Genomic DNA, 25,963 nt, shown 5'->3' with positions numbered 1-25,963 from the left:
GATGAAAAGAATAAAATATAATTTGGTAACTGAAAGCTGTGAGCTACTTAGTTCTCACAAGCTTTTTGCTGAAGAGCATCACCACTACAGGAGACAGGCAGAAAAGAACAGATGTAGTCAACCCTATTGCAACTCAGCAATTAAAATATAGTTGCCTGAAAGAGGTATTTCAATCCATCAAGTTATCTGCAAATCCTACACTGCAGCATTTATTTTCCATGGGCTGGTAAAATATCATTTAGGACTGACATATTGAAACTTATAGTTTAATATGTTCCTGTACATTTAAAGGCCTGTAATTAGTATACAGAATTACCCAGTAGTAGGCTTCAATAGATACTTAAATAATTTCTCTTCTGCCTTGATACACCATTTGGAGATAACAAAAGCTTATTCCTAGTAAGAAAGAGAATGACTAACTATCGTATCTCCCCACAATAATAAGCAAGACAAAAGGTTTATATTTGATTTGTGAGATTCAAACTTTGCAAACCATGCTACCAAAGCTCACAAATACATTATATTAGAGAAACTGGGACTTTTCAGTAAATAACCTGCAAGGCTCTGACCCATCTAGACATGTGTTAATGTATTTACACATTATGATGTAGTTACATCCAAGTTACCATTAACATGAAATTTCTGATTTGCATCAGTGGGGAGAGTCTCTTAAAAACTCCCTTAAACAGAGATTCTCAAGAGACATCTCATGTCTCTTAAACAAAGACTCACAAAATGATGACACTTGAGGTTTTGGACATAAAATTTTATCTTGTTCTTAAACCCCTGGTCAGGGCTCCTACTCAAGCCTAATGCTCCTTATTGACCACACAGTTTTATAGAAATTATGTAGCTGGAGGCTACTAACATTCTTACAATAAATATGGGATATACAAGGACTAATTATAAATATCATGAAAAGGGACAAAGATGAAAAAAATTCAGCATAATCACTGTACTGTAGAAATTATATATTATATAATGTCCTAATTAGTACTGGACTGAGTATGTGACCTATCTAGTCTTACAACATTAAAATTAATAAATTATTAATATTCTTCTGTCTTTTGTTCTCATATCAGTTTTAGGTGCATGAGAGTCACAGAACTGTATGTTTTGAGTTCCATGAGAATAAGTATCTTTGAAAGATACTTTTATATTTAAATATAGTCAAAGTTTTACAGTCACAAATCCAACAGCAAGAGCTAAATAGCGCTACCTTTTTTTTTGCTTTAGGAGCATAACATGTAGAACAAGAAGGACATAAATGAGGGACTGAGAACAGAGCAAGGAAAGCAGAACTCCTGAAGACTATTCAACACAGACTCAGCACTGTGTTGTGTGGCTGTAAGAAAGCTCTCAAGTAAGTGATGAAAAAATTAATTGTTCTGAACAGGTCTGGGTTTCGTTCTGCAGAGCAAGACTAAAATTATTTATAACAAAAATCAGCCAGGAAAGGAATCCTGGGATCATCCCATCTATACAGATATTATCAGATATTTAATTTAGTCAGTTCTTTATTGCCATTTTAGTAACTTTATTCCAAGTATGCTTCTAACACTACAAGCTCTTCACTTCAAACTCGTCTGACTAAGATCTCATTAAACTCTCCCCGCCAAAAAACCAAACCAAGACTGACTTAAGATTATTGTATCTTCCCTTCAAGCATGGCCCTACAATAGTCTCAGCCTTAGGAATTCAGATCCAGTAAAACTACATCATCACCATCTACAGCAACAAAACACAGGAACCTGGGACTGTCAGATAATTGCTCTCCTGTTTGAAAAAAACAAACAAACCAATAAACAAACCCACAAAAACGTTGTAAACAAACTCTGATACTTTCCCATGAAGCTTCTTTGATTTTTCCAAGACACAAACATCTTTTTTTTAAGGCACCTGTATAAAACAGCCAAGTGACCTCATTTTTTTTTCACTCACCTCCTGAAACCACCAGTTATGGTAACTAATGCATCTGGTAGAAATGTACACACAGTATTCTTGACAATCAAGCTTACTGCATCTGCTTCTGCCTTAGACACACAGCTAACAAGGTCCTCATAGTAGAGAAACCCTGGAAATCAAAAGGAAAAAGTGCTGATCACTCCACAGAAATATTAAAATCGACACAGCATTATTCAAGGTCCAAATCACAGGTGGTGTGGGTACAAGGGGTCACAGGCCAGAGGCAGATTCTTTCTTCCCTAATCTTTGTCCATAGAGTTTATCTATATTTTTGTCATTATAATTTGTCACGTAATTTGTCAACACAGCAGTCACAATAATTGCTCCACTTTGTCAGGACCTGAATATTTATAAATTACTCTGACTTCCCTACCAGCTCCCTTCAATGGCATTTTTGGATGCACAGTTTCAAAAGGCAGTCTTCCCAAAATAATGGTGTTCTACACAAGTACAGAGCTCAGAAGTATGTGAAATATCCCAGCTATCTTATTTCTGATCACAGAGCTTGTGTTGAAAGAACCCAGTATGGCAGCTTGCTTCACATTTGAATATGACACATACAAGGAAAGGGGACAAAGGAGCATGAATATAAGAAAGCTGATCCAAGGGATCCTGAGGTGATGTAGAGCACACAAATTTAATGCAAAAATAAAGTTACAGTATTTTGACGCCGTATAATAAAATGTTTTCCTTAATGTAACTAATTTCTTTGTTTAAATTAGTTCATTTATTTAGGGAAACAGTGCATACACACAAAATCTGTGAGGAATGTTAGTCATGTGATCACATTTAACACTTTAAAGCTAGGATGTGCTAGGTTTATATAAAAAAATACAGAAGTACTTTATTACAAGTCTAGATTTATCAGTAAAGTAGAGCTGCCTTGAGGGAGGCAGATCTCTTCTGAAAAGTAGTTCTGAGTTTTCCCAGTTCTGTAATTTTTTCACAACCTGTGTGTGGGAGTTTAACCTGTATAATAATGAACAATTAATAGTTTTGTGTATCATTTGGTATCTGTGCAAGCAATTAAAAAATATGCATATTCCTATGTTTTGAATGACACCATCTTTAATTAGGAGTTCAGCTGATCCAAATATTTTCACCTAATAATTCAGTATTCACAAGACTGCAGCAAGAGAACAGATGTATAAATGAGCTTTGCCTTCCCCTGTGCTTCTGCTATCAAGTTCTTGGAGCACTGAGATACAAGTTTCTTATGACACTTTCACCTTACCTGCTTTCTGCATTTTTGACAGCTTCAGGGTCTTGTCAGCTTTTACCTCTTCCACAGTTCGCAAACCCATTCTGTACCATTTCTCAGATGTCTTAACTCCCACTCCAAAGACTGAAGTAAATTGCTAAGATCAGTAGAAAAACATTTCAGTGTTCTTTTTTAGAGGAGCAGTGAATTAATAATAAGTAGGTAACAACAAGGTTTCACAAGGAAAGCAATGGGCAGAGCTAATCCTACATTGAAGATAAATAGTGTGACACAAACATACAAATTCAGCTTCCCTTCTTTGCATGTCTGCATTGAACAGAGAACTGGTTTTATGCATGGACAGTACTCACTAATGTGAAATCTAAACAAAAATACACTAGGTAGTCCCAGCATATTTATGTAATTTACTAAAATGTGCACTTTTAACTAAGGTTTGAAATAAGGGTAGTAATCTTTATTTTTACTACATTTCTTAATAGAAATGCAAACAGCAACATTAGGTAGCTGAATTCCCTAACCTGATAGAATAAGAGATGTCACAAGATTACCTCCATAATTTAACGGCCATTATGGCTTTGTGCTATATGCACCACCAGCTCTCAAAACAAAAAAGACCCCAAAAAATAAACAGAAAAAAGAGAAAAAAAATCAAAACAACCCAAAACCCTAAACAAACAAAAAAAACCCAAAATAAAAACCAACACCCCACACACACACATCCCCAAACAAACCAAAAAAACTGACACACAAAATAACAACCTAAAACACCCCAAAATCTACCAGTCCACCAGAAATTTTTGTGTAGTCATATTCCATCTATTACAAAGTAATGCTGTTCACTGACTTACTACCCATGAAAGGATGTAAAGCAAAAATGTCACAGTTGTAAGCATTATTCGATGGATCGATCTCAGATGAACACTGATATGAAAGCAGGAGGGAAAACTTTCATGCTTGCCTAAGAGCACGTTCTTTATGTTCAGTTTGTCAATACTGTAGCTCTCCACGCTTTCTTTGCACTTTTATGGAATTCAATGAGTAGCTGTGTAAGACATGAATAACTGCTCTTTTCCATTGAATCTACAGCCTCTGAATTCCAAGCATGCCAGCTTTATTTTGTGTTTTTGTGAAGATACTAATTCCTTGGAAATAATTAAAAGAAAAAAAGAAAAAAATTAAAATGATGGATAATATTAAATAGGATTTGCCCTACATTTTGAATATAACGAGTGAAATTACCTACTCTTTGTCTGAATTATGGATGCTTATAAAAGGATACGATTTTTTAAATATTAGATTGTTATCTTTTAATGTTTTTGCTAGTGCTGAAATATTTTCAAAAGGGTCTATTACTGGGTTTCAAATTATTCTAGGAGACTTAATTAACACTGAGACAATGAACTAAAGGAAAAGGATTCTATGCACCCAAATTTTTGAAACCCAAAAGTGGTGGGTTTCTTTCTTTCTGTACTAAGATCCATTGCTATTTAGCATATTTATAGATGCTCCAGATGCTGCCAGCAGTGCAGCACAAGTAACAGGGAGCCCATTTCTTCAGCTGTGTGTGGGGGCACTGCTTCTTTTCAGTTGGTGAAACAAATTACATGAACTCGCTCTCTGCAGCACCCACTTCTGTAAGGAGGCAAACTGACCCTGTCAATTCATGTCCCTACACCTAAAACATTAGGTTTTAAATTATAGTTTAATTTAATTCAGTCATTTGATAACCATAGTCCTGGGGCCAGCAGTGATCTTTCAAGCCATGATAAGTGAAGCAGCAGGCACCAGGAGTATGCTAAACAGTAAAATCTAGGAATTCACTCATATGAGATTCTTCTTAGAATCTCATAAAAAAAAATGGTGGAAACAACTGGTTACATCTAAGTTAGACAAAATGTTGAGATGTTTGCTCAGCTAAGGAGAGAGCTACCTAAGTTTGTTGTAATTTTGCATGTGAAACAAGGCATAAAGTATTTTTGAGATAATTTGTCTCCTGATAAATGTTATTCTAATCTCCAAGAGATTTTCTTAAACTCTGAAGGGTAAGATTTAATAGCTGTTCCTCAATCATGCTGTAATGCAATCATGCATTAATAAGCAAGTCTGCTTCTTGAATCTTGCTATACATGTGAATCTGCACCTCTCTTTGAATATTGCTAGAGATGGCATCAGCTACTGTCGCTGAACATCCTTCCATACCTGTATTGTAGGTCAGAGAGAAAGGAGGAGACTTGGGATAGCTAAAACAGAAGTGAGTGATTCCAGGGACAATTAAACAGTCCCATTTGTCTTACTCTGTTTTAATTTTTCTGAAGACTGAGGGTATTTATAGAGATCAAAAATGCAGATAAAATTGAAAATAATGTTTGTTCATCTTACATGTTTCCAATGGAGAATTCAATAAATATTTCAGTAATGGTAATTGCAGTATTTATGTGATTTAGATTCCCTGCAACTCTGAAGTTGTGTGACTAAAAGACTCTACAATCTTCCTAAACTGCTCCAGTCCTCCTGCCTCACACAAAAGAGAACTACAACAGATCTGAGTCATCTTCTTTACCTGGTATTTTCTTAATTTCAGAATAAAATCAAGCAGTGTTAAAATGATAACCAGCTGAGGCAAAAATAAACCCAACATCACATTAAACTTACAGCAAAGAGTAAGTTGCCTTACATTACTTAAGAGCAACTATGTATACATCACATTAAAAATAGAAAGTTATCTCACATTTTTCCTTATCACTGTTTCTCGATTTCCCTTTCTTTTTATTCAAGATCTTTCTTTGTACTTGATATTGATTGTCCCTTTATAATAAAATTGATGGCTTAGTCCAAGTTCTACTAAAGGGAGGGAAATTTTAAACAACAGCAACAAAACTCAAAGGATTTACCTTAAATGCTTTGTATCGCTCATCATCTAACACTTCTTTAACTCTAGAACTTTCTCCTTCTTCAAGAATCTCCTAAACAAAGAAAAATATTGCTTAAAAAAAGTAAATTTAAAAATAAATTGTAAGATGTTACCACAATCATAAGATTAAGTGAAATAATCTAAAATCAAGTTTTATCAATCTTTATCAATCAATAAAGAGAACCCCTAGCAAGCAGATTATTTTATTCTCTCAGGATCAAATTCTGCAACCCTTTTAAAGACAGAAAATTACTGAAGGATGAAGGAGAAATGGAACCACAGAATAAATTTCACAGTACTTACTTACTCATAAATTTACTCAAGGATGAAGTAGAAACTGGGACCATGGAATATATTTCATAGTACTTATTTACTCATAAAGTCACAGCCAGAAAGCAGTTATTTATCATAAGCCTTCAATGATTTGTCTTGAAAATTAGATTTCATTATTTGGTTGAGTTTTCTACTCTCAAAACTAAGACCATTGTAGGAACAAATACATTTTTCTGGAGTGTACAATTCTTTCTGTTCTTCTGATAAAAATTTAAAACAAAACTCACAAAGAAAACCACAAATATAACCCCAACAAACCATCCTATTTTCTGGGGGATCACGATTGCAATCCCAGCCCCCCACATAGAAGGTACCAGAAGCACTTCAGAGGCTGCTGGTGGAACGGGGCAAACGAGGAGCAGAGCAAAGCACAACACTCAGCAATGACCTCTCCAAACACCTGAGACCCCTGATCAGCTGCCTGATGGAACAGCAGCACCTGAAGATGTGGGTCCTGAAAAGGCTAAGAACTAAAGAAAAATGCAGGGAATACTCCAAGTTCCAGAGAGAATGTAGAGTTCATCCATCACCTGGATAAAAGGCTCTGCTATAACTATATTTAACTTGCTATAAAGTAGCAAGGTAAGATTTAACATTAAAGTACTAAAATATTTACCACTTTCACAAAAAATAATATTTCTAATAAAGCATTCAGGTGAGTAAAGTGATGTTGCCAAGGGCAGAAGCCACATGAACAAAACTATTAACAATTAACCCCTTGCATCCAAATCAGAGTGAGCCCTTAGAGATTACATGCAAAGCTGATACTGCTTTATTTATTCCCTTGTTTTTATTCACTTGTTACCCTCATTCCTAAGAGTGAGGGTTCCATGACAGAGCCTTGCGTTATGACAAAAGGTTTCCAAAAATCATTCCATTCTTAGAACCATGGACAACACATTGTTACTAAGGAAATGCAGGAGGTTGTGTGCATACACACAGGTACCAGTGCTCCTCTCCTTGACCTGTAAATATTGGTCTGTAAAGGAATCAATTGGCAGGTAATTCAGAAGTACATTACCTCAATGATATCTCTGACTTGGTCTCCCACGCAGGGCAACCCTTGTATATCTTTCATTCTGGCTACTGAAAATGGAAGAAATTTCAGCAAAGAAGCTGCCCTTAAAAATTCCAGGCAGAGTATTTCATTTTCTTTGAACTCATAATTTTCAGCCATTACCTCAAAGGCATCCTGGGACAGGGGGAGGTGGAGGAAAAAAAAGTTTAATAAAAGCTTAAAATATTCAGTATGCTCTTTAGAAAGGTTACTTTGTATGCTAATTCTAGAATTATTTCTTTACACTAGGGTGAAAAGACAGTTCATAAAAAAAAGCAGACTAATTTTATAGCAACTTGAAGTTTTCCAGGTATCATATAAATGGTATTTTAGCAACAAATGTAAGAAAATACTTTGATCTGTAGCAGAGTCAAGCTTGAAAATCTTTTGTGAAATTTGCCTTCTGTATTCTGTGTGGATCTTATAAATCAGTGTCAAATAGAGTCATAATTTTTAGAATTATGCCCAAGCATAATCCAGCAGATCAGCATGTAACATTTGCATTTTCAGACACAACCAAACAGGAATCTGTGGCAATACTGGAAACCACCTTCATCTTTCTGAACATGTAGCCCCTTCTACTTCGTAATTTAGGGAACAAACTCTCCATTTCCTCATTTGTCAGATGCATAACCTTGCAAATAGAAACACATTTTCTTTGTGGTTCTTTAGATACCCATGGTTTGGTTAATATTGCATTCAAAAACACCTGAAGAATGTTCAAATAGTTATTTTTTTTTTCTAAACAATCCATATGAGGTCTGTTTCCTTCCTCAAATATATAAAAACATATATTAATAGCAACAAATTTTATAAATTAAATGCAGGGAGCAGAACACATAGTGGTGGAGATGAATTTTTTTGCTGTTTGTCATTTTAGAATGTCAGTTTTTGAGAAAGCCAATGCTGCAAAATAATTTTGTGAATAACCTAAGTACTTATGAAGGTTTTTAGTTGATTAACAGCTGGAAAATCAAGTTCTGAGTGAAATCTTGCACAAACACCAAAAAATTTCAAGACTGTAAAATTAACTGATTTCTTCAGAAACGTGTGAGAGTGGACCACAGCTAGAGTGGTGAGTATTCTAGCAGTGAGACTTTCACTGCTCAGAATATTTACCTAGAATCTGGAAAAGTGGCTGTCAGTGTGCATCAGCCTGCAATTACCACTTCCCACAGCTGTAGGCCAGGTTCAGAAATGTTTTTGGAATAGGTATGAATAAAATCAAGAGACAACAAATAGCTTATCAGAGCAATGACTGCAGTGGAAGAAAAAAGATTGAGTATCTTTCTCTACACTGTTCATGTTTAGTCTCAAATTTTATTTCATTTATAATGAATATACAGTTTATAAAGTTTAAAGAAAAATAATTTTAGCTTTTCTTTTGTGTGCTTTATATTGGAAGATAAAGGCCAGTAAAAACCAGCAGGCCTTGTACATCCTCAGTGCTATATGTGTAATACCTCCAGGTGAATCTGTCCCAAGCCCACTAACTGATATGACAAAAAAAATCCAGCGAAGTCAGCTCTTTATTACATCTATGGAATAGAAAACAGCAGCTATACCCTGCATTGAATGAATACAGCCTCATTTAAACAACAACAAGATTTTACTTGAGCTACCATGTTTTAGATCACTAAAATAGAACAATTCTTTAAAATTAAACATGCTTTTCACAATGAATGTAGGTTATTTACATATTGCATTTCATTGTTGGGTCAGTTCTATAAAAATAGACCATCTGATATGGTGTGTTGTTCATCTAATAAACATTATAGCCTCATTGTAAGAAAATGAAGGTTTTACTCTAAATCTTCAATAAAACATTGTCTTTGCTGACCCTACGATTTGCAAAACATTCCTCTTAACAAAACAAAAAATGAGATGTTAATTGTTTAGACAGTATTTCCTCAGAAGGAAATAGGTACCATAGCTGAACAAAACCACTTTTTTTTCCTTTTTTTTCTCCTGCACTAATATGTTAAGGTGTATAAAAATAGGGATTGCTACAATTTGCTTTATACTATATCATTAGTAGAATTTCACTCCTTGGTCTCCCTAAGAGTCAGTCACCTGTTGTCTGCCTCACTCTAAGAATCCTCCCCTTAGCTGCATATTTATTTACTAGCTATCCTCATTAGTAAGGGCTGTGAAATTCCATTTCCATAATATTTCATGAAAGAGCTCATGAGAAGGACAGCTGTTTAGCAACATGCCTGATCTGGAAGTTTCAACTATCATTTACATTCAGCCAGCCCTTAGGTATAAGGAATCAAAAAGAGGAGAGAGAATGCTCCTTTGGGGAAAAAAACTAACAAACAAACAAAAATCTATCAGAAAAATTATGCACAAGCCTTAACTTCCTAACATCTGTCCCTAAATCTCTTGCAGTATCTAATTGTTGGATTTATTCAACTGCCTATTTATTTTTTTCAAATTTAAGATCTTTATTTAGTTGACAGATTATGTTGTATATAATTACACAGTTTTTGGTAAAAGACAGGAACATTATAGTTCCCATTTAGAAAGAGAACTAATGCAGAGAAAGGTGAAATTACCAGTTTGAGATCATGAGCAACATGGATTCATCCCAGTTTGTATATGGAAGAAAAGACACAACACAGACAGTGCTTCAAAGCAAATGCGGAAATGTATTTTACAAGTGGGACAAGAGAAGTCAGATTTTTCCTGTGCTGTGGGGTTTTCTGGATGTTCTCCCAAAGATTCTTTCTTACTATGGAATAGAATATGCTAATTGTTGCTTCAAGTGAGATTTATAGGTCAACTCACAAAATTAAGATTACTTTTGATTTCTTTTTCTTTATAATTTGTACACATAAATACTCAAGAAAGCAGTGTTTGGCAAGAAATTTCTTACTCTAGTTACTACCAAAAGCATTAATCAGGGGCAGAGCTAAAATTATGAAATTGCTTCATTCTTATTTAAATAGTCTATACTGATAAACATAACCAGAAAAGTGGTTCCCAAAAGCAGCTGCTCATCAACATGTGTTAATAATGGCAGAGACTGGCAAAGCCAGTTTTGATTGGAGTGCTCAAAAAGTCGTGGGATGTTTTTTCCCACTCCCAAAAGGCAGCCTCTCACATGCACATCTAGTAAGTGTTCTACACTGAATAATCAGCCACTGTGATAATTGTGTCTGCATATACCAGCACCAACCCTGCTGTAGAGAGGTGTCAGTGCCTTCCCACTGCCAGGAGGGCAGTTCTCAGAAAAGCTGTGTCACCATCACTATTGAAAAATACAATCACATGAAGCATTTTACTTAGAGGCTGTTGATAGTCAATGAGAAAATATAATCAAAGCATTTTTATGATCCTAGTTTACATTTTTCAGTGTTTTCCTGTCTCTGTGAAGCTCATTAAGTTGTTGAAAATAAACAATTAAAGAGTATTGAATATTCATTATTCTCTGTGCAAAATACCACATAGCCTGCAAATGCTGCAGCTAATTACAGATCTGTCTTTTACATAAAACTACTTTCAACATTCTTTTTGATAAAACATTTCTTTAAAAAAAGAGAACAACTGGACTTGCTGTCTATTAAACAGTATGGATTGTATTGAGTAATATTCTAGAAAGGAAAAGCATACAAAACTGTAATAGTGTTTAAGAAAAATCTACAATCTAATAGATCTCTGGTGAAGTCTACTTTTGGCAATATCAAAAATTGTTGAACATTTTCTCTAAACTTCATGTCTTACATGAAGCACCTCACCTTCACTTTATCAATCAGATCAATATTCAGGTTACCTGTTTAAAAAGTACCAGTTTAAAAGGAAACTAAATTTCCAGAGATTTCCAGCACATGGGAATTTCATTATCTTCAGAGTACTCTGCAGGGTCTGCTCTAATGAAATATGGAACAGAGCTGGGCTACATTTCAGTTCTTCAGTTATTGAAAATTTTACTTCCATCTCTGAAATTGTGTAATGTTTGTTGGTTAGACTTGGACTATGGAAAAATTTGGGGCTTAAATGCACTTCCAGATGCCAGTGGGTCAGATCCAAAAGAACACTAAGGTTTTGCTGAATTGTGTTAAAAATAAGAAAGGGGAAAGATGTAGAGAAGAATTCTGAAATTGATTTAATAACTGGTATTTAAGAACTAATAAGATAAAATATCATTAACAACACAAAGTTATCAGTAATCACCTTACATATGCAAAAATATGCAGACTGAAATACTATAAATGCTAAAAATCACTCATGAAACCAACAAAAAGTGAGAGATTCTCAACTAATATAAGAGAATGATTCTCAGAAAAAAATGATAATCAGTAAGACCGTGCTAGTCTCTGTCTGCTGACCAATAACATTCAGCATGGTTATCAGAGTACAAGTCATGCAGAAAAGCAAAACAAATTAATGATCCCATGAGCTATTTCATACTATCCTGGTCATGTCAACAACATCACAGCAGGTCCATTGCCACTTGCAAAACAGTCTTTAGTAAACTCAGTTTAAGACTCTGCTAGAACAGAAATCACAAATATTACACAAAAAAACATATTTTAAATCGAATCTGTTTTGAAAATAATTTCTTACAGCTTCATGGAGAGGGCACTTGTGTTACAGTCACAACTTTGCTGTAAGACCTCGGAAAGCTGCTTCACACCTCCCTACCATTGTTTCTCTTGGCACCTTCCATTCACTCTCTGTTAGGACTGTGAACACTCCAGGGCTTGAATGCTTTCACAATGTGCATCATTGTCACAGCATCTCTCATAAAAAAGGCCCCTATCTTACTTGAGTCTGCAAACACTACTGCAGCACAAACTTTAAAAATATTAACATGCTGTTGTACAAGTAAGTTCAATCTGCCAAAGAGCTAAATAGCAAATTTTGATTAAAAAACAAAAAATCTTACGTAGTATGTGCTTGAAAAACTCTTACACTCAGAATGGCAATTTGAATTAAATTACTTTCTCTCTCAATCATTTTCCTCCATCTGTTTATTTAATAGGTTGCAAATCCAAAGGACGGGTCCTACTTCTCGTCACATCGTGTTTGATCACCATTCAAAACTGACAAAAGTTTTAGAATGCAGCTTTCATTCAAATAATTTTTCTCTCCCTCTCACCACTGTAAATCTCAATCTTGTATTTTATTAGGAAGAGATATCTGGCACATGAATGGCCTTTGTATAGGCTGAGAGAGAAAATAAATTCTTCCAGGTGATTATTTCAAGAAGAGTTAAGCAATTTTGGCTAACCTGCAATATGGACTAAAGTGACTTCCAAATAAATGAAATTACTTTTTGTTCAGTCAGCTTGTTTTGTTTTCTATCTGGACTGAAAAGCCCAGCACTTTCCCTGACCCAAAGATTTTATCATATTATTTTACATCATCTAGAAGAACAAAGGAGTTGAGAAGGTAACAATAAAAGCATAATGTGCATGACCTCAGAGTCCCTGCATAAACACTATTACTAGAAATAAATACATTAGTTCCAGTTGCTCCTCATATTAATGAACAAGTTCATTTCTTGAAACAGAATGGAATTCATGAGAAGTTCTCTTATTATTCCACATTATGTAAAAGAAAACAATACAAATGTGAAAAAAGGTCTGCTGACACAGCACAGAAATGCAGTTAGTGTTAATCACATAAAAATGGACTACATAATAGAGACACTCTGCAATAAGAAATACAAAATGTAGATTACAGATATTAATATGGTCAAAGAAAGCAACATAGATTTACTGTATCATACAAATTTAAACTGCTGAAAAGTAAACATGTATTTATAATCCATATTTTAGGAAGCACCTTCCCATTTATCTTAAAAATCTGAATACATATTTAATACTTAGACCAAACTGTCAATTAATTTTGAATAGGCATGCACTTGGCACACATTCACATCATAATTCAGAGGTGCAGTCTGGACAATTTTTACTGAAGCAAGCTATGTCAGTGGGACACTATATGTTATTAAGAGTATTCATTCAGTTAGTGGTTTTCTACTACACAGCTCCCAAGTTCATTATAAAACTAAAATTGAGGATCTTCTGAGGTACGTTTTAAAATGAAATAATAATAATAATAACAGCTGCTTGAGCCACCAGCATAACTGATACATTTTTCTGTAGATACAAAAGATGAAAGAAATATTTCTTTTTTATTTTTCTCTAACATAGTGGATAGGAAACCAGGCATCTTTCCTGTGCTAAACTTCCACATTCTCATTACCATGAGTAACAACCAAAGCAAAGTAACATCCAGCAGCATTAGCAAAAAGCCCCAGAATCACAGAACCATTTGCTTCTGACTTAATTAGTTTCTTCTGCAAGAATTAAATTGTATTTTCCTCACAGAAGAATGTCTTTTCAAATTTTATTGCGGTCTGATATTAATATTCAAATCCAACAGCCCCTCCTGGGCACAGCAGAACAACTCCTATTATTTTAGCACAAGAAAACACAATGCAGCCTCCAAGTGTGTATTTTCAGTGGGAGAGGGAAGCTCCAAAATAAGCCAGAGAACAATATTGTAATATTATATCCCATAATAATGTCAATATTTAAGATGAACATAAAGGAAACTTGCTAGGGTACAGACTCTACCCAAAGGATCTGCTCTTTTGCACTGCAGCTTTACCCACCTGAGCAGCCACAGCTCACCTGTGAGTCAGGTGATGAGTTCAGGTGCATTCCTGGACCACCCAGGTCAGCAGAGCCTGTGGCAGGGGCTCTCAGCCTGCACACCCCGAGGCCACAGCACTCACTGACCCAGAGACTGCAAAGACCAAGTCTGAAGCAGTTGCATTTCTACTCCACCAACTGAAACGTGCTTCTACCGTCTGCTTCTTGGCATCTGACATTTTTAGTGTATTCTTCACACAACAAGTCTTACTACACAACAGCTCATAAATTATTTGACTGGGATTTGCCCCATACTGATCACAATAATGAAACCTTGGCATCTGCTATTTTTGTCAACCCTTCTGTAGCTCCTTCCATGTGTAAAACTGGTTTGTTGTAACTTTCTGCAAGTTATTTTCTGGCTACTACAACAGACAGGAAATATGAGACATTTGAACATAGAAATTGTACCTAGTATATTAAACCACCACTTTTTTCCTCTCATGAGCTCTCATCAAATATCTCTGCTATTTTTTTTAATATGTGGTCTTTCATTATGAAATATATGCAGAACAGGAGTCAAGATTAAAAAGGATTATTAATTATCAATTTCTTCAGAAATCAAGTCCCCAAAAATGCCTCTCCGAAGAAACCAGGACATACAAATCCTGCTGCACCCACATTGCTGCCTATTAGTGACTGTCCCAATATAATTACTACACTTTCTCAACACAACTACTTCTTATTTGAAAGGGGAACTGGATACAACATATCAGGGCAAAGTCCAGTAATAGTTCATCAAAGAATGCATTAGCAAATAATAGCTTTGTACCATTTTGGGCATGAGCAGAAAACAAACTAACCAAAGAAAACAGAAGATCTCTAAGAAAAGGGAACAAACCTGACTCACAGAATAAGGTTGTTATAACAAAATGCTACCATCAACACATAACTCAAGATAGTTTGGACCCAATTTTCAGGATGTATGGTATTGACCCAGGGAAAAACTGTCATTTAATGGTTGGCTGCCCACAGCATGCACAAGTGAATTATACCAATGCTTCAGTGCATTTGCTAAGTGCTTGCACTGAAAAATCTGTTGGAACACTTTTATTTGAGAACGTGAATTACAGGATTAATACAGAGCCAACGAAACAACAGCAAATCTAAAAACCAGGCTCCTGTGGCATTAGGCAGACTAACTGGCAGTTCTCCAAGACATGGGCCAGTTCTGGCAGTCCATGAACACCCAACCCTTCAGCTGTCGTTGCCAGCTTTGGCTGTGAGCAGTAAGAGCAGCAGCTCCAATGAAATGAGTTCCACTGCAACTGTAAAGATGCTGATTCTAGACAGATTCATGGAATATAAACTTACCCAATTTCACCTCCAGAAACAAAACACAGCATAAACTCAGAGAAGTTACTCTCAAAATATGTTGAAGATGAAAAGCTGACACCTTTGTCACCACAAAACCCGGTGTCTACCCAGACTCAGAAATGTTTGATGACAATGGGTGACAGAAGGGACTCTCAGTACTCCCATCATCAAACTGCTCCACTTGTGTTCAGCTAAACTCACCAAATACAAGCTGTACTTTGCCATTAAGACTGCTGCATTGATAAACCCGGAAATAATTTAGGGACTGCCTCTGTGAAACACAAGGTATAATAGAAACCGCTCAATGAATGTGGGCTAAATGCTAATGACAATTAAATCAACAACTTTGTGCCTTCTGGGAGCAAGCACTTTACTTTGCCATTATCTGTCACACTTCTTTTAATTTTTTCCCTTTAGAATGTCTGACAAAATGTTGTAATACAGAAAATTCATCAAAGAGCCAGGTCCCACATTCTACTGATTTCAGGAAGTGTAGAACTAAGACAATTCCTACTTCTCCAAGAGGTTTGGTATTTTACATAATGTTTTGTCATATTATGTTTGGTCTGACATTTTCCCTACAGCAGCTTATATTTGATACTTATAAACATTGAAAAAGAGCTGCTGCTTCCAAAAGATTAAATGGTTACAATCAGCCTTGCTTTTCTAGCAGGAGGTGGGGAAATGCAGCCATTTCAAAAGAAGCAGTTTTGGGAATGTTGGAAACATTGGGTTGGAAGGCACCAGGAGGTCTCTAGATCAATATCAAAACAGGGTCAAAACTCAACTCCCATCACATTGCTCAAAAAGAGACTTTTTGTAAATAAGCAAACAGTTTAACCTACTTGACTACCATAAATAGCAACATATATTTGATGTAATTGCTGATTATTTCAAAGCATAACTGCAAGACAAATTTCAGGTTGTTTAATTTTTAACTGTGTGTTCCCAGATCAAGACATTTTTGAGTTTCTTGTAGGTTGATCTTTAGTTCTGAATTCCCAGAGGTTTTAGTGTTTACCTTCTAAAGGGTTTATATCCACAAATAATTGGTATCTGTTGCTATTCTTTTTATTTGGATCTTACAAAAAATATTTCCTTGAAATATTTGTATTTACAGGAGCACACAAAGTAGAATCATAAAAATTGTAAATAATAACAAAATAAATAATAAAGCTTTAGAAAAATGAGGAGGTGTTTGATGCTATAGTTGAAACATATGCATGCAACTATGCCAGATATATTTAGAGTGCACTACATTAGAGTCTCTGAGAAATGTTTCCTTTTGAATGGTGGTCACTGAGTATTTAGAGTCAGCCAGGAGGTACCATTAAGCACAATAACCCCAAAGGAATTTAGACCAGAGGACTCACACCCTTCATACCCTCTGAAATGTGCAATTTTATGGGCATTAAATAGGATATATGACAGTCTCCAAGATTTCTATTTAACTAGACAATTCAAAGGAGGTATTGTGATGTTGAAGTATTTAACATGCAATCTCTTTTCATAACTGCTCAGCTGTGAAAATCTGAAGTTTAGAACATACTTAATGTACTTTGAGGAACTGGACACTTGGGCAAACCAAAAGGCAGCACAGCAACTGTGAAGAACCTTGGACTCACCTAAACCAAACTTTTGTTTATCATACTTCCAGCTTGTCAAATAAGACTGTGATGAAAGGCAAAAAGACATTTTTGGAATGTTATTCTATCATTTGTTTTAAAAATTCATGTGTTTACAAGCTATTAATGTATTTAAAGATCCACTGTGTTAAGCTCTCAGCAACACTTAGAGGATGCAATTAAGCTTGCACTCAATTTTAATTTAAGTATGGCAGATTTATAACTTTTTTAATTGTTATTACGCTGCCTGTTTACTCATGAATTTGCTGAGGGTGCTACAGAAAATACTGAGGCAAGTATTATAGTAATTATTCTAATTACACTAGTTTTTATTTTATGGATAGAATAAATATTACCGTGAATTTCTTGTTGTAGTTATTTAAAGTTGTCTTTCTCTGGCATGAATACTGAGATACTTTTGTTGCAATAAATGCTGGCATTTCCAGTTCAGGTGTATTCAAAGGAGGATATTGGCATTGCTCCTAACAAGGGTAAAAAAAAAAAAAGAGTTAGTGACACACATGGCAAATAGCTTAAAGATACAAAAAAGTACATTTCACAAGCCCAAAATACAAACCTTTGAAGAGCAAGCAAGAAAATAATAATGTTGCTGTCATCATCCTATGAAAAACAGTTGATTTCACATTGGTTGGACTGACAGTAGAGTTTATCTGGTGATTACTGGGATTTTGGATTTTCTGTAGTAAGTTCTTGCAAGGAGTTTCAATGGCACTGCCATTTAAAAAAAAAAGTCTTTCTAGATAATGTGTGTCTCTACTACTCTCACTATTACAGTAAGTCTGAAAAACTACAAAGCTTTAAGAGCAGATAAGCTCTAAAACCATAGATTATTGAATACAAGATTAGGGATATTAAACCAAATAGAAATGTTCAACTGACTTTTTCAGTCTGTAGCTAAATTCATTAGTGGAGGAAAAATTTTTGTATTAATTGGAAAGAGAGTTTTCTCCTCTCTTGCAGGTAAAATGATAGAATTTTTTTTTCTTTTGGATTTAACTCATTAAGCTAAATGTTCAATTTTGGAGGCACTCTAGAGTGAAGGAAACATTTATAAATAGTTGCAGAAGAGTAATCACCACCCTTTTTTCACCCAATAGCCAGCTGGTAATGTGGTTCTCCCTTAGCCTATTTCCATCAGTGCTGATCCAATCCAGACATCATTTTTACACATTCACCAAAGCAAGGAAAAGGAGCAGATGCCAAGATCTGAACGGGCATTTCCTAATCTCCAGGCTGCCTCCATGCTCATTCACTCCTCACCTAATTTTGCTCCATGCAAAATAGACCAAACTCATACAGGTCTGTGGGCAACCCAACCCTGAAAGATGGGAATCCTCTTGAAAAGCAGGATTCAGAGTCATATCCCCATGGGCAAAAGACACTCCTGAGCACAAGTTCTCACCATGTGAATGTCCTGACTAGGAAGCCCCTAGAAAAGGCAATCTCACACTGTTTTTCTGCTGCTTTATATATCCAGTCCTTCAGTTCCTTCACTTTGTTTCATGTGCCAAATCTGAAATACTTCAGAAGCATGAAGTACCTTCAGAATTTCTGTGTATTTTTTGTTCTTGGTCTTATTGCTTGAAAACTTTTAGCAGGTGTGTCAAAAACCTATTGCATTGCACTATCCAAAAGCCACAGGGAAAGGGTTTAACAATAACAACAAAAAATATCATGAAGATACAGAAAATAAATTTTCACACCAATAATGGAATGATGAGCCATTTTCCACCCTTTTTCCCCTGTATCCAACCACACAGACAAAAGGCTAGCAAACCTGTGTGTATCTTCATAACCATACCCCCAATTATAATTTTATGCAGAACTGCCTTCGTATTTGATATGAAGTAGTTAAATAACAGTATTCACACACACACAAAAGGTATTTGCTTGCACAATTGAAGGAGCAGTGAATTATATGGTGGTTTTCATAGCATACCCTGAAAGAAGGAAAGCTATTTTATGTGTAAGGCCAGTCTTGGGAATAACCAAAATGGGTTTCAGTTAGGACAACAACACAACTCATCCACTTCTGCACACATTCATGAATTATATTTTAAAATTGATTTTAAATCATATAAACTATGATTGATTAGTGCTAATATACTGCTTGAAATGATAGTGCCAGCTGCAAGGACTGTGAACAAACAGAATGTTACTGAATAGAATATATAATAAGCTGTTACCTTCACTAGGACACAGACACACAAAGAGCAAGAGCCCTACGTGCAGCATTAGCAGGTACTGTGGAGTAGGGCAAAGCTAATGCAGAAAATCTATCCATTTAGGAGTGTGATAGACGGGATATAAACATCCTAATCCTGCCTTAGCAAAGATAGTTGAGCATTTTCCTTAAATCAGTAAAATTTATGCATTTAGTTAACTGGGCTTGATTATACATAACAGAAGAAACTTTGGATAGATACTAACAGCAAAAACATCTGGCAAAAAATAATTGCTACAGTCTGATTTGCAGGGTATATCATGATGTCTGCATGTGAACTATAGAAATGATCTATCAGCAGCAGAACATGAGCTGAATTGATACTTCTATCTGGTGGGAAAACCAGATGGGGAAAAAAACTGTTTGTACAGATTACAGGACAAACCTAAACTTCCATCAATAGTAATTACAGTATAGAACAAGGAGTCCTTGAAACTCATTACAGCAAAAATAATTTCTAGTACTAGAAGAAACAACTACAAATAAGAGAAAAATGGAAAAATATAAACATTAAAAATGCATTTTTTTTTTATAACTTTACATTAAAAAGAAATTGCAGTCCACTGTACAGGAACAATCACTGAAAAATATCCAAATGTGTAGGCTACTTAATCACTAGAGCTAGTCAGTTTCCACCCCACATCCAGGCTGCAGTGAATGTCACTTGCTACTCTTTCACAGTGACATTTTCCACATGGAATAAGCAGGAGAAACAGCCTTTTCCACTAGCATCAATTTGTAAAGCAGACAGACTTGGTTGCAGAATTAATCTTGTGGGGGACTACTTTGCTCTTTGTCAAATTATTTTTTAACACACCACGAAGTATAATGGCATAGGGAAATAACAGGGAGAAAATAAAGCAGCAGTGAATGAAGTGCAGAGACAGCCAGCCAGCAGCTCTGTAAAGCCCAGGCAGCACTGACCAAATAATAAAGTCCTCTGATATCCAGCATTTTATGAAGAGAAGGCAGAGAGTTGATAAGTTTCATTTTTATTTCCTGAGAAACTCTGACTGTCAGTATGAAGGATTTCTTCCATTACTTACAGCCTCTCTCTTCCACAATGAAACAGTGAGATGCTTCCCTGACACATGATAAGACAAAGGATCAAAAGATGGCACTTTCTTTCCCTAATGTGGAGAAAAATCCTTTGTTCAAATAAATAAATCTCTTTTCCTTTTTAGGAAAAACAAACAAAAAACCCCAAAAAACTAAAAACAAACAAATAAAATCAAAACAAAAAACCAAACAAAACAAAAAAACTTGGCTAACAACTTCTAGGTTCTTACTGAGGAAAAGGCAGAACAGATGCAGGCACAGCACAGTTCTTAAGGCTTGAGTGTGCAGCAACCCTTACAGATCTCTTCCTCTCTTTTCATCCCTCTGAAAGCCTCCCCTCTGCCTCTTTCTCTTCCATAACCCAGGAAACAAACAGTGCTTTCCAGCATGTGGGGATGCCCTTGTGTATTAATTCCTGTCCCTGTCCTGCTATTGTCAAGGATACCTACTTGTAGTAGGAAAGGTGTCCCTGCACAAGGGCTGACCTTTGCCACAGAAATATTTTGCTTCCCTTTTAAAGCAGATATTTGGCTACCATATTTCCAAAGCTTATTAAACTAAATGATGGCTACTAAACCTAAAAGCCAACTGTGACCGAATGAATCAATAATAATTCTGTCCATCTTAAACCTGGTCAACCAACCTTTTATTCTCTATAAATCACCAACATCAGAGCATCTTTTGGATCATTCACTACCACAGAAAGATGTACCTTAATGACAATTGTAATTAGAATGTTAGCTAATGGACTGCAACTCTGACTCTATTCCCCTTGTTTTGCATGGAGAAGGGCATTTCTTTTTACTAATGCAGTAAAACAAATGTCCTGAATGAAGAATAACCTTCCAAACAGGCTACAGTAGGATCTGAAAGATGAAACCTTACTGCTATTGACATTAATGGGAATTTGACCACAAAACTACACGGGAACAAGATTTCACCCAAAACATTCCCCCACTGCTATCCATTCCTTTTACTTCAAAACCTTCATGATCTAGCTTGAGTTCAAGGTTTGTTAATTCACTTTCATTTCACATTTTACAAGTCTGACATAACGAACCAAATTTGTCTTCAGTGAAATTCCAATTAAATTACATTATGTATGAGTTCGGTCTAGTACTTAAAAAGAAAATTAACCTTTACTTCAATCTTTCCTCATTTCTCAAGGCAAAAAAAAAGAATTAGCATGGTGACACTGCAACAATAAAATTATTTTTAAATTTTCTATGCTCCTAGAATTCTTGTTTTCTCCCTGTTTGCTTTACAAAATGTTTATTACTTTGGAGCAACTATAAAATTAAGATTGGTCTTAACTATAAGCTTTAAAAATAACAGTATAGCTGTCACTGGCTTCCTAATTGTACTCTACATTTATTAGCATGAAATCTTTATGTTTCAATAAAAACAGACACGTTTACTTGCAGAGCCAGTCTCAAAATATAATAATGACCTCCTGATAGTGCTGATACCTTTATCAGAAGTTTACGCTCCACCAATATTCCAAAGGATGTTTTATATAAAACTAAGGCAGTTGCCTTCTCATCAACTTTAAAAAAAAAACAACAATTGGAGGAATTCTGGAGAAAGACAGAGGCATTTCTTTAAAAAGAAAATAAAAAAATTATCAAAGCATATTTTCTGAGCTATCTGAATCTATACGTCTCCTCATGCTGCTGAAATTAAGAATGTACATAAAAGGCAATTTGGTTTACTTTTAATGCTGATGTGAAACTCTCAGGAAGGTTCACAGGATTTTGCTCATGGTTTTGATGCATTACTTGTTTAGAGAACTTCTTTGCATGCCCTGTATTTATATTTTTATGGCCTGTAAGATAAAATAAAGCAGTAGTTATAAGGCTTTCTTTTGGGTTTGTTTTTTTCTTGTATTAATTTCTTTGGTCTATTCTCCCTCCAGCCGATTCACTGAAAAATGTTATAAATTTATTGCAAAAATATATCCTTGGAAGGATTTCAAATATAAACACACATTCTGTCATGGAATCATGCTGAGTCTGAGGGCGACAGCTCCATCTGGTGTATTCACTCCCCCCTCCCCCCAGCCCAAACTGTTATTAAACAGTTATTCTTATATGTAAAAAACTGGAAAATATTTTCTGGCAATGAAAATGCAATATGACTGGAAAAAAATAATCAGGAGCTACAGTTTTTCTTGGGAAAGGACAGTATTTATGAATCATCCTTCATAATCTAAATACCAAAAAGAAGAAGCAGCCAACAGCACAACGTTGCTGTTAAATATTCAGGCATTCTGTGCCTCAGAGGAGGGCACATGCTGCACATCCTGCCGTGGTCACAGTGTGGTCACAGTTCACACAGAGCCTAATCCAGACCCTCAGGAATCAGCAGGAATCCCTCACTTTACTTCAGAGAGCTTTAGATCAGACTTGTAGTTCTCCTGACACATGAATTAATTTCTTCGCTGGTGCACATTAAACCCATCCCTGCGAGGCTCGGGCGGGCGCAGAACGAGAGAACGGCTTCATCCAGCTGCAGTGCTGGGCCTATTTCATGGCTCAGTGGCACAAGCTGGGCACAGCATGCCTGGCATCCCCACCAAACCCCCATCACTCACGGGCTGTGCCGAGGTATCGAGTACCACTGCTGCTCACTACACTCCAGTCTGAGAAATTGGCAGATAATTTGTCAGATATAGATCAGAGGAAAACATTGTCATCCATTGCTTCAAGGTCAAACACTATGCATCAAATAATCAGCTTGCCATTTGCAATATCTTCTGACTTACAGCTTCCATTGAGAGATAATAAAATACAATCAAACTATTTTTTCTCTTAGCACAATTTTACTTGATGGTGCCAAGTCTGTAAACACATGTCCACATACTGCATCAGTCTTCTTTCCACACGTCCTTCAAGGGCCCAGCTGTTAGCTGAGCACCCTGCAACAGCAAAGTTGTAATATTTTTATGTTGTTTTGAGGAGGCCAAGTATTCCACCAACAGCCCATTGAAATGCACTGCTCTCACTGGTATTTACCATGATATTGAGGTATTTGAGCAAATACCACAAGTACCAGAACAGCAACAAGTGCCTCATTGATGGATACTGCGGAGGAGCTGGGGGTGTTCAGCCTCCTAAGGCTCCAGGAAGACCTGACAGCAGCCTTCCAGTAATTAAAGGGGCTACAAAAGAGCTGCAGAGAGGCTTGTTGCAAGGGCACAGTGATAGGACAGAGTGTAATGGCTTTATACCGGCAGAGGGGAAATTTGAATTAGATATTAGGAAGAAATTCTTTTCTTTGAGGGTGTTGAGGCACTGGAACAGGTTGTCCAGAGAAACTGTGGCTGCCCCATCCCTGGAAGTGTTCAAGGCCAGGCTGATTGGGACTTTGAGCAATATGATCTAGTGGAAAGTGTTCCTGCCCACGGCAGGGCAGTGGAAGGTGGATGATCTCTAAGATCCCTTCCAGCCCAAACCACTCTGCAATTCTGTATTACCAGTTTGTAACCTGTAATGACACAGTAATTCAGCATTACCAGGCACTGATAAAGAAGGCTTGGGGAGTGTTTTTAATCTATTAAAATTGTGTGAATTTTGTTCACAGAAAAAAAAATTAAATTCAAATACAATAACATTTATATATATATAATAATTATATACATTTTAGGTTAAAAAATAAATAAAATCACAGCCATTTGTTTTGGCTATCACTCTATTCACACTGCAGGATCTGTCTTACCACGAGATGGTATTTCACTTCTGAATCCACTGGTCTTCCCACTTCCATGCAGGCTGTGAACCAGGAGATGTCCAGTAGTTCAAACCTAGAGATGTCACCCACAGCCTGTCCTTTCAGCCAGTCCAGCACCTCCAGGTAGGAGTTGTTCTCAGCCACAATATGAGTGACAGAGTCACTGTCAAGAAGCACACAAAGTTTTCTTTTTTCACTGAATCCAACTGTACACAGATACAGAGCAGTTATTTCTGTATTTACTTACCATCCACTTCCTGAAAATCGTAGTGTATATTATACGTTAGGATGTGGGAAGCACTTAAGTTTTCATATCACCATATATTTATTCTGGTCACAGACTCTGCCTTGAGCAAAGACTATAGTCTGACAGCTCCTGTAAGTGCAGCATTTTCTCTCTTGAAGGATCATTTACCTTCCATAGACACTGACCTAATACACATTCTTCGCAATTCCGAAAATATTTAGCTTACACAAGCAGTACCATAAAAGGCTGCTTGACAACACCTGACAGCCTCTTCCCAATATTCCTCATCAATGAGTGAAAGCTTTGCAACATTAAAAAGCCAGTTAACAACAAGTATTTAAAACTTTACAGCTCCCAATATCTTTCTGGATACTTATGTTATCTGTACTTATATGAATCCATTCATTACATACGGCATTGCCAAATGTTCATGAATTAAATCTTATGAAGTATGTGCTTCATCTAAACACCATTTCCTTGCTGCTAAGCCAATATAACAAAACTAATGGTTTAGTGAATACAAAATTTACAGCCTGAATTGTTAATCAATACATTATATGGTGTACATTGCCTAAAAATACAATAGCACAAATGTTATTTCAGTAAATTTTGGTTATTGTACTTGAACAACATTGGAAAGGATCAAATGATCATTTTAAAGATTAAAAGGACACATTCTGTACCCATCACAGGAAAATAATGGACAGGTACAAAGTTACTTTTCAAGAAAAGGTTGCATGCATACTTAGGATGATCTGTAAGTTTCTATCTGGCCTGCTGATGTTTGTCAGCAAGTTTAGGAAAATAGACTTGGTAGGAAATTTTGAACAACTCTGAGTGTTCCTGCTCCCTATGCATCCAACAAGAGTGCTGTCACTCAAACAAAAACATGAGAGAAATGGAGAAAATTCTTCATTTCCATCAACTTGTAGGACTTAAGAATCTAGAAAATATATTCCAACATTAATTTCTATCAGGCAACAGATTCCTAAACTCCCTGTGGGAAAGGCACAGACAGGCAGCATCACTACTTGACACTATTTTTACAGAAGGAAAGCTAGAGCTGGAACATAAATTGTTGTGATGGCAATCACATCCATTTGAAAGTCTCTGTGACTTTTCTGCCAGCCCACGATGGTGACAGCCTTCTGCATATACAGTAAATTTCCAATGGACCTGACAGATTGCTCTGCAAGCCTCTGTAACAGCTGGAGAAGTTGAGCCATCAGCCTGCCGAAGCAGAGAGGAGACCAGTGGTGGAGATTGCTGGTTAGCATGGACTTCAAAACATGATGTGCGCTGTTAAAGGCAGACTGTACAACCTTCCAAAGCAAATTTCATTTCAGAAAACCAAGAAAGCCCCTTGGCCTGTCTCTGAGGTCCTTATTCAAATGAGTAATCCCCAATTTCATTAAGTCATGAAATCACAATGACAAATCCTGGAATCACTTCATAGAATACTGCTATCAAATAACTCTCCAATGCAACAAACATACTGTATTTTGGAACTATAAAGGACTGTGCTCCAGAAATGCATGTTATGATATAGTACAATTTTTTTCTCTCCATATAGTGGAACTTGTAG

At 36.1% G+C, this 25,963-nt stretch overlaps 1 protein-coding gene across 3 annotated transcripts in view; it reads right to left on the bottom strand.

Moving 5' to 3' along the window:
- The window catches only part of DNTT (DNA nucleotidylexotransferase), a 104,005-nt gene that overhangs the window by 54,133 nt on the left and 23,909 nt on the right, over positions 1–25,963 (bottom strand). For 2 of the 3 annotated variants that reach the window (XM_033515796.1, XM_015633032.2), the window contains 6 exons: positions 24,120–24,294; positions 17,455–17,580; positions 7,453–7,623; positions 6,079–6,150; positions 3,200–3,323; positions 1,942–2,074 (listed from right to left, as the gene is read on the bottom strand). In XM_033515796.1, the coding sequence (XP_033371687.1) occupies positions 1,942–2,074; positions 3,200–3,323; positions 6,079–6,150; positions 7,453–7,623; positions 17,455–17,580; positions 24,120–24,294 (801 nt within the window). The remainder of the gene's footprint in view (positions 1–1,941; positions 2,075–3,199; positions 3,324–6,078; positions 6,151–7,452; positions 7,624–17,454; positions 17,581–24,119; positions 24,295–25,963) is intronic. The other variant, XM_033515797.1, reaches the window with a different exon arrangement.

Source organism: Parus major, chromosome 6 (assembly GCF_001522545.3).
Source record: "Parus major isolate Abel chromosome 6, Parus_major1.1, whole genome shotgun sequence".
Lineage (NCBI taxonomy): Eukaryota > Metazoa > Chordata > Aves > Passeriformes > Paridae > Parus > Parus major.
The sequence above is the reverse complement of the archived record's forward strand: the minus strand, read 5'-3'. Positions and strand labels throughout refer to the sequence as shown.